Source organism: Sinocyclocheilus anshuiensis, unplaced genomic scaffold (assembly GCF_001515605.1).
Source record: "Sinocyclocheilus anshuiensis isolate Anshui unplaced genomic scaffold, SAMN03320099.WGS_v1.1 scaffold690, whole genome shotgun sequence".
Classification (NCBI taxonomy): domain Eukaryota; kingdom Metazoa; phylum Chordata; class Actinopteri; order Cypriniformes; family Cyprinidae; genus Sinocyclocheilus; species Sinocyclocheilus anshuiensis.
In genome coordinates, this window is record NW_015547715.1 from 409269 (window position 1) to 419268 (window position 10000).

At 35.1% G+C, this 10000-nt stretch overlaps 1 protein-coding gene across 1 annotated transcript in view; it reads right to left on the reverse strand.

Annotated features, from left to right (window-relative positions):
- Positions 1-10000, reverse strand: part of LOC107704152 (phosphatidylinositol 4-kinase alpha-like) — a 38752-nt gene that overhangs the window by 26660 nt on the left and 2092 nt on the right. The window contains exons 2-17 of the mRNA XM_016507013.1: positions 9814-9930; positions 8832-8925; positions 8655-8743; positions 8190-8262; positions 7066-7328; positions 5605-5671; positions 4754-4905; positions 4594-4659; positions 4411-4507; positions 3086-3277; positions 2894-2994; positions 2667-2796; positions 1572-1701; positions 902-997; positions 547-730; positions 360-460 (exon numbers count right to left, since the gene is read on the reverse strand). Coding sequence (XP_016362499.1) covers positions 360-460; positions 547-730; positions 902-997; positions 1572-1701; positions 2667-2796; positions 2894-2994; positions 3086-3277; positions 4411-4507; positions 4594-4659; positions 4754-4905; positions 5605-5671; positions 7066-7328; positions 8190-8262; positions 8655-8743; positions 8832-8925; positions 9814-9930 — 1952 coding nt within the window. The remainder of the gene's footprint in view (positions 1-359; positions 461-546; positions 731-901; positions 998-1571; positions 1702-2666; positions 2797-2893; positions 2995-3085; positions 3278-4410; positions 4508-4593; positions 4660-4753; positions 4906-5604; positions 5672-7065; positions 7329-8189; positions 8263-8654; positions 8744-8831; positions 8926-9813; positions 9931-10000) is intronic.

Sequence of the window (10000 nt, forward strand, 5' to 3'; positions counted from 1 at the left end):
TATATATCAAATCAAATTAATATAACCAATTTCAACTTAATTTTCTATGTTCTATGAGTTTTAACTCGATATAAGTCAATTTAATATAATTTAAGTTGAAATAACTTGTACAGCCAATTTGATCATATTTAAATATTTGAGGCAGCAACTGAACTTTTTAAGTGGAAGTGGAAATGTTTTACAGTGTATGATCATGTGACATATTTCTGAGTGAAACAGAACATTGAGTATAATTAAGGACACAACCTGATTTTATCTAGTGGGATTAATATGATCTTCTCCATCCACATGCCCTTGGTAACATCAGCAGAAGGGAAAAGTCGTCAGGCCAAAAACAAAAAAAACAAAAAAAAAATCACCTGTATCCATGATCCTTGTAGTCTTTGGTGGAGTATACCATCGAGCTGGCCTTCACACTAATCTGCTGGAACAAGTTCCAAACTTCCTGATAAATGTATTGCTGTGGGAGACAAACAGATTGGAGATATTAGCACCAGCAGGCCGATCAAAACAATCCCTATAACAGAAGACAGAAGTGCTGCGTACGTTTCCTGTGATGACCATACAGCCCAGCTGATCTATGATGAGAACGTCGAGCCGGGACGGCGGCTGGCAGAACTTCTGCTGCAGGATCTGTAGGATGGGCTCCATCACGCGGGGAGTGTCTCTCAGAGCCACGGCGATGTGCCCTAATGCTTGTATGGTGTGATCGGGGATGAGGTGGGCGTCCCTGATGGAGAGGGGCACAAATAACATTTTAGAGATTCCTTTAAAAATAACAGAATGTCTAATTTTCTTAAATTCCACTTGAATAAGACTGAAACGCTTTGAACTATTTAATGACCAATAAAAATTTATTTTGGATTAAGATGGAATTTATCGTCAGATTTCAATAACATACTTGTCATTTTCCTGCGAGATGTAAAGACGGTTGGAAAGACTGGCGAGGAAAGCCTCAACGATGACTGAGTCCATGCACAACCCTGCTTTTAAACACCTGGAACAACAACAACAAAAAATAAAATAAAAAAATACTTATTAATGACTAGTAACTTAGAACTGTGGTTAACTATATGAAAAACTGCAAAGTCATACTATAGACTGTCAAAGTACAAGTTATAGTCTGAATCCCAGTTCACATACTTCTACTAAGTCCTTGAAATATTTACTGCCATGATGAGAGTTTTGGGTCGGTAAGATTTCTTAATGTTTCTGAAATAAGACTTTTTTGCTCACCAAGGCTGCATTTATTTGATCAAAAATACAGTAAAAACAGCAATATTGTGAAATATTATTACAATTTAAAATAACTATTTTCTATGCGAATAGAATTTAAAATGAAATGTATATCTGTAATGCAAAGCTGAATTTCCAGTATCATTCTTCAGTGTCACATGATCCTTCAGAAATCATTCTAATATGCTGGTTTGCTGCTCAAGACATACTTTTAACATACTATGAATTGGAACGCACAACTTCTAAGCTCACATACTGTACAGGACAGATATTATGAAAATTATGCATAGGAACATTCACCTGAAAACTTTTCCACCCGCATAAATGAGGTTTACCTGCATATATTGTCAATGGAAATGTCTCGGAGCTGCTCATACATGGACGGCTGGCTCTTCTTACTGGAGTGAGAACTGAAGGTGGACTGGGAATGTTCATTGGTCACATTGATCTTGATCTCTCCTGTTCCTGCTTAGAGGGAAATGGAGTTGAACTACTCGCCCTGATTCAAATGTTTTTACTTCTTAAAGTAAAAGTTCACCCAAAAATGAAAAACTGCAGAAAATGTACTCATTCTCAAGCCATCCAAGATGTAGATGAGTTTGTTTCTTCATCAGATTTGGAGAAATGTAGCATTGCGTCACTTGCTCACCAGTGGATCCTCTGCAGTGAATGGGTGCCGTCAGAATGAGAGTCCAAACAGCTGATAAAAACATCACAATAATCCACAAGTAATCCACACCACTCCAGTCCATCAGTTAATGTCTTGTGAAGCCAAAAGCTGCATGTTTGTAAGAAACAAATCCATCAAGATGTTTTTAACTACAAACTATTGCTTCCGGCTAAAATACGTAAATACATAATCCATAATATTGCTTTCTCAATTGAAAAAATTGTCTCGTGTGAATCAGGAGAGAAATCTGCACAGATCAAACACCGTTTACAAGCGAAACAGTCATATTTTGTTGGATTTTGTTGTAAGAGAACAACAGAGAATGGACTTTTTCCACTGGAGGAAGCGTTATTATGGATTATGGGGTCATATTTTAGCTGGAAGTAACAGTTTAACGTTAAAAAGCCGTAATGATAGATTTGTTTCTTACAAACACACAGCTTTTGGCTTCACCAGACATGAATTGATGGACTGGAGTGGTGTGGATTACTTGTGGATTATTGTGATGTGTTTATCAGCTGTTTGGACTCTCATTCTGACGGCACCCATTCACTGCAGAGGATCCATTGCTGAGCAAGTGATGCAATGCTACATTTCTCCAAATCTGATGAAGAAACAAACTCATCTACATCTTGGATGGCCTAAGCATGAGTAAATATTCAGAAATATACATTTTTGGGTGAACTGTTCTGTGTTTTGATATACGGTGATACAAGCAGCATAGATCTAGATATCAAAGCTATCAAGGGGAGGTTCTCACCTGTGTTGTATTGACTGTGGTACTTGTAGAGCTTCACTAGTACAGGTGAAGGGACCACTAGGAAATCTCTTAGAGACATGGTGACTGAATGAGCCACCACAGGGAAACGCTCACACAGCCGTCCGAGACCCTGTTTCGTGAAACATCGTAAATGTTGTATTTTACCTCTAAATGCTCAAAATGAACCATTTCAGTGCACTGTGAGAGGGTCAGAACTCAGGACGCACCTGTAAGCAGCAGATGAGCAGAGGCATGTGAGCAATGATGACCTTACTGGACGTCTTGGACTGCAGCTTCTCGGAGAGTTTTGTGCAGAGGTTTTCCGCACCTGGCCGAAACAACCCGATAAATGAACAGTTAGAGAAGTCACATGGCACATACATGAGACACGTAATACCAGAATCCTCTCTCAGTCTCACCCTGCTCCTCCGTGACGGCCCACACCATGAGGTCCACGCAGGCAGCGTTGGCCTGGCAGCGCAGTTTGAGCGGGTTCAGCTCGCTGTGCAGATACTCCACGTCATGCAGGATCCTCTGCAGCTCAGACTGACTGCTGCTGAACTGCTCCAGAACAAAATCATGGACCTCCTTCACGAACGACACCTGCAGGTCTGCGCACATAAACAATCACATAAACACTAACAGCAGCAAGAAATACTTAAACCTTTACAGTTATTGACAGCCGTAAGTCTCAGGTATGTTGAATATTTGTGTGAAATTCAGTGGCTTAACCTGATTTGGCTAATATATAGAAAAATATATTTTCTTTTTTCTTTTTATCTATTTTCCCTAAACGTTCTATTCCAGTTATCTAAACATTTAAATCCCTTTTCTACTATACATTTAAATATTTTGATTTTATTTGTAATAAACTGTAATTTGATTTTATTTATTTGCTGTTATAATATTAAATATAATTGATCAATCATAAGGATAATAGCACAAAAATATTATATAATTTTTTTTTAATACATTTTAGTTTTAGTTTATATGACAATTTATTGTTGTATTTATTTCTCATTAATTGTTATAATAATACATATAATAGATTAAGAATGATAAAATTATTATTATTATTAATATTAATAATAATAATAAGTAAACAACAAGTATTTGGTTTTATTTGTAATAAATTATATAATTTTATTTAAAATTGTGATTTATTATAAACATAGTAGATTAATAATAACAATAATAGCAAAAAAATATTAGATTTTTAATTTATTAATAAATTGTAATTTTATTTATTTGTGTAATATATATATATATAATAACCATAACGGATATATTTATATAATGGATCATAAATATAAATATTATAAATATAAATAACAAATTAATTACATTTAAATACATATTTTTATAATAGATAACAAATATAACAGATAGTGATATCATAGTACTATCAACAATAATAAATATGAATAACAATAGGAAAAAAAATATTATTTGATTTTATTTGCAATAAATTGTAATTTTATTTTATTTTGTGATTTATTTTAATAAAAATAGATTAATTACAATAATAATAATAAAACAAAACATATTAGATTTTTTATTTGTAATAAATTGTAATTTAATTTATCTCTAGGTATCAGTCAAATTTTCGTTTTTTTTTTATCTCACATGTATATATAATTAAGTTAAATGATTTAACAGCTTAAATTAATTTAACTGCTTAAAAGAACACTTTTTAAATGTTTTAAAAATTAAATGTATACATTACATACTATTTACAATTTACCTTTCATGTAGTATAAAGTGTCCCTCAGCATTTTAAAGATGGCCACATACAGCGGATCACTGAATGTCTTGTAGTACAGATTCACTGAAGCATTGACCTGTAACAGAGAAAGCAAATGTCCCGAAATCAGCAGATTCTCTTTTGATCAGAACAAAGCAGAAGCATCCAAATCAAAGCAGATACCTCCAGGACTTCAACCATAGTCTGATCCAGTGTCTTCATAAAGGATTCTGACACAAACTGCTCGACCTATCCGACACGGGAAAAACTAAAATGTTAAAAGAGTGAACAAAAATATATCACATAATATACTACAGCAGCTAAAAGCATTACAGACACTGACCATTTGCAGAAGCTGTGTCAGTAAATCCAGTGGTGCATCAAACCCTTTACTGTTGCTGCCCGTGAAGAGCGGTGAGACGGAGAAACTGGAGCTTATGGTGGAGAAGTAGTAGTCGGGGTCCACAGCGCTGCCATCCGGCAGATACGAGCCAGCTGGAACACAAAAACAAAACCACGTTAATACCCAGCAAACCTAGACAGCATTTCTGGGCATCAAAGGCTTGTCCAAACATGTCATCCGCACTAAAAATACTGTCTAAGTAGGCAAAACTAATAGTAAAAACTAGATTCTTTTTAAAATGACCTTCAAAATAAAACAATTACATAGTCTATAATATATATTATATAATTATATATTTTAATTGTATACACTACCAGTCAAATGTTTCGACTAATTACAATTTTGTATGTTTTTGAAAGTCTCTTCTGCTCAATAAGACTGCATTTATTTGATTAAAAAAAAAAGTAATATTATGAAATATTATTGTGATTTAAAATAACTCTTTTCTATTTGAATATATTTTAAAATGTAATTTATACCTGTGATGCAAAGCTGAATTTTACTCCAGTCTTCAGTGTCACAAGATCCTTCAGAAATCATTATTATATGCTGATATGCTGTTCAATTTATTATCAATTATTATTGATAATTATTATTATTAATTAAATAATTCATTATAATTAATATAAATATATTCAAATAACAAATGCTATTTTAAATTGTAATAATATTTCACAATATTATTGTTTTTACTGTATTTTTGATCAACAAATGCAGTCTTGGTGAGCAGAAGAGACTTCTCTCAAAAACTTTTGTACAGTTGTGTTATTAATCATAAAATTTAAAATTACCTTCAAAATAAGGAGCAGAAGGGTCAGAAGGAGAACTCGGAGGAAGTCCAGCACGTTCTGGACTGGCCTAGAAAACAAAAAGAGATCATTATTAACAAAATCACAATTTCAACAAATGCTAAATCATATAATCTAGTACTTTATATGATGTTATATTTTTTTGTATTGTGATCTCACGTGTGTGTGTGTGTGTGTGTGTGTGTGTGTTTGTATATTGGTTATGTGTTTTAAATAACAACTGCTTCAAAGAACTTACATTATTTTTTATAAATACTATTCTTCTCATAAAAACATTTCCTATCAAAAGTATGTTTGTGATACTCTAGAGTATTTTTTTCATGTTTTTAATCACAGGACACTGGCTGACATGGGTGTCTGTAAGACTTTTTAGGACCTTTTAAAGATCAAGTAAACACAATTTAAGCAATAAATAGAAGGGGACACAAAAAAATTCATCAAAATGAAGTGAGTTTATGATTAAAACTAGAACAAATATCTGCCAGTGGGGTCAGAAAAAAATCCCTTATCAAAGGGGAAGCAAGTTTATTTTTTGGCCTCACTGACAGATACTTGTTCTTGTTTTAAGCATAAACTCAATTTTTTAATTTCTCAGAAAACGAGACTTCATATCTTCACTTTTTATCTTTATTTATGAATGTTTGTACTGTAAAACAAGACAAGAATACGGAGGAAAACATACATTTTTGTTCAGTGCATGCAACATTTAATACCATGACTTCATGAAATTACGACTTTCTGCTCTGGTTTAAGACATTTTAGGTCTCAATTTGTGGATGGGCAAATTAAGACTTTTTAAATTGCACAGAAACCCTGTACTTCTGATCACTGCACTCTCATTTTAAAGGTCCCATGGCATGAAAATTTCACTTTATGAGGTTTTTTAACATTAATATGAGTTCCCCTAGCCTGCCTATGGTCCCCCAGTGGCTAGAAATGGCGATAGGTGTAAACCGAGCCCTGGGTATCCTGCTTTGCCTTTGAGAAAATGAAAGCTCAGATGGCCCAATCTGGAATCTTCCCTTTATGTTGTCATACGGGGAAAGGTTACCTCCCCTTTCTCTGCTTTGCCCGCCCAGAGAATTTGGCCCGCCCATGAGAAAATGAGCTACTACCGTGCGAGGCGAGCGCAATATTTTTTTTTCCTTGAGAGACATCATGGCTTGCAAACGAGCGAAGCATGGCAGTTGCCCCGCCTCTCTCCTCCTCATTAGCATTTAAAGCTACAGACACAGAAATGGCACGTCCTAAGGAAAGCTCATTGTGGGACTGGCTCGTAGTGGCTGAAATTCTGCACCAAGGCTGAATTTCGGGAAAGAGACTTCAGATACAGTACTAGGGACCACTTAGGCCTATATAAAAGCATCCAAAAAGCAGCATGTCATGGGACCTTTAAAGATGCGGCCGCCCTCTGCTGGCTGAAGGAGAAAATGCATCAGGTACCTGTTGCGAGATGCTGGAAATGCTGCTGGTTTTATGGCGTAAAGTGTCGCTCTGGCAGACGGTGAGGAGCGAGCTGGGTAGAATGGAGCGGAAATCATTAAAGGATCGTCGTCGGGTCACTTCCTCCCCGTCTCCTGTGCCCAAGGGCTGAGGACTGACCCGAGGGAAGAGTTTAGACAGCAGCGGCTCCTCTGTGTTGCTGTAGCGGCCAAACGCTCGCACCAAGCCGAGCAGACAGGGCACAGTGTATTTACACAGGTATTCTGGGGAGGAAAATCAGAAGAGAGTATTTTTATTCCACACTGAATAACAACAAAAGACATTTAAATTCAATGTGAAATCAAAATTGACTATTTCTTTATTCATTTCAATTTATTTTGAATGAATGTATCTTGTCATATTGTGCTTATTCTAAAGAAAAAAAACAATTACATATTCTATAATATATATCATATAATTATATATTTGAATTGTATACACTGCCAGTCAAATGTTTCGACTAATTACAATTTTTAATGTTTTTGTAAGTCTCTTCTGCTCAACAAGACTGCATTTATTTGATTTAAAAAAAAAAAAAGAGTAATATTATGAAATATTATTGTGATTTAAAATAACTCTTTTCTGAGTAATATTATGAAATATTGTTGTGATTTAAAATAACTCTTTTCTATTTGAATATATTTTAAAATGTAATGATGCAAAGCTGAATTTTACTCGTCTTCAGTGTCACAAGATCCTTCAGAAATCATTATAAAATGCTGATATGCTGTTCAATTTATTATCGATAATTATTATTATTAATTAAATAATTAATTAGAATTCATATAAATATATTCAAATAAAAAAATGCTATTTTAAATTGTAATAATATTTCACAATATTAGTTTTTACTGTATTTTTGATCAACAAATTCAGTCTTGGTGAGCAGAAGAGACTTTTTTGTAAAACTTTTGTACAGTTGTGTTATTAATCATAAAATATTAACCAATAAATCACAGCTGATGTTTCATGATCTAATCAAACCCAGATGAATAAAATAAATGCTCTGTCTCACATTATGAAAGTTACGAATTTCACATGAACTCCTAAAAATAAAGTAAGATTCTGTATAGCACCTTACTGACCTTTATCTTGGCCTTCGATGTTCTGACACATTTCCTGAAGCACCTGCATGAGGTTCATCACAGCCTCCAAAATCTGAAAGATATTTGAGAGGAAACTAAATACATCAGTGCTGCTCTTTTCCCTGTAGACCTCAGTCAGGGTAGAGACACGGCATCATTTATGTGACATGAATGAAAATGAAGCTGTGAGAGACACTGTATTGTTGTATTCCGCTCAGCTAGTGACATAATAGAAACGAATAAACTTGTTATCTTCTCTACATGTGATCCTTTGTTAAGTGGTGAGAGATTATGCTTCTCTTTTGAAATACAATAGGACAGCAAATCTAAAAATAATAATCAGAGAAACACTGACAGAATCAAGGAACTACACACTTCTGACAACGATCCTGGTTGAGAATAGAAAAGCAGATTCATTCAGATTAGCAAAGCAAACCACAGCAAGCAAAGTCATCATGAACACACCTGGATTCGCATGGACTCGTCCATTTGAGCAACGTCTGAGAGCATCGTCACCAAGCAGAAGGAGAAATTCTCCGCAATGGGAAGCGTTTCTGAAAACACAAGGATGAGAGACATGTAAGATCAGGAACAACTGAGAATGAAATGAGGAAATGTGATAAAAAGGCAGAATTTTTATACCTCGTCCTTTCCTCTCTGAGCTCTCCTCGATCCATTGCACCCTGGGTAATCCCTTCAGCAAAACCAACAAGTACGGGACAATTGTGTCCTTATGCTGGAGGAGTACATAAACATACAATTCAGGACTACAGACCATCATTGCTCATGAACACAATGAATTAATTCACTTTGATTAATATAACGCCATACTAATACTATATTAAACATGTCCCACTACGTCTCACTTTAAAGGAATAGTCCACCCAAAAATGAAAATTTTTGGAAATGAATTTTTTCTCACCCTCAGGCCATCCAAGATGTAGATGAGTTTGTTTCTTCAAGAGAACAGATATGTAGAAATTTAGCATTGCATCACTTGCTCACCAATGGATGCTCTGCAGTGAATGGGTGCCGTCAGAATGAGAGTCCAAACAGCTGATAAAAACATCACAATAATCCACAAGTAATCCACACCACTCCAGTCCATCAGTTAATGTCTTGTGAAGCCCAAAGCTGTGTGTGTGTTTGTAAGAAATGAATCCATCAGGACGTTTTAAATTCAAACTGTCGCTTCTGACTAAAATACAAGTCCTCTATCCATCATATCACTGTTTATAGTGAAAAAGCATCTGGTCTGAATCAGGAGAGAAATCTGCACAGATCAAGCACCATTTACAAGCCAAAACAAATATGTGGGTGGATTTTGATTTGACAGAAAGCATTATTATGGATTATGGACTCATATTTTAGCCAATAGCAACAGTTTAAAGTGAAAACACTTTAATTTGTTTCTTACAAACACACAGCTTTTGTCTTCTCCAGATGTTAACTGATGGACTGGAGTGGTGTGGATTACTTGTTTCTCCAAATCTGATGAAGAAACAAACTCAACTACATCCTGGATGGCCTGAGGGAGGGTATATTTACAGGAATTTTTCATTTTTGGATGAATTATTCCTTTAATCAATGAAGCTGAGGAGTGTGACTGTGTTAAAACCAGTACCTGCAGCTCAGACTCCACCAGGAAGATGCCGAGGGCGATCACAGCATCTCTCCTCCGCTCATCCAGCTGGAAAACACCACGGATGTCCACAGGACACATGCATTGTAGCTTCTGGACCTATATTACACAAATATGCAATTGTTTTTAAATGTGCCATCTCAATCATGCAGAAGCAGAAAGAACCAGT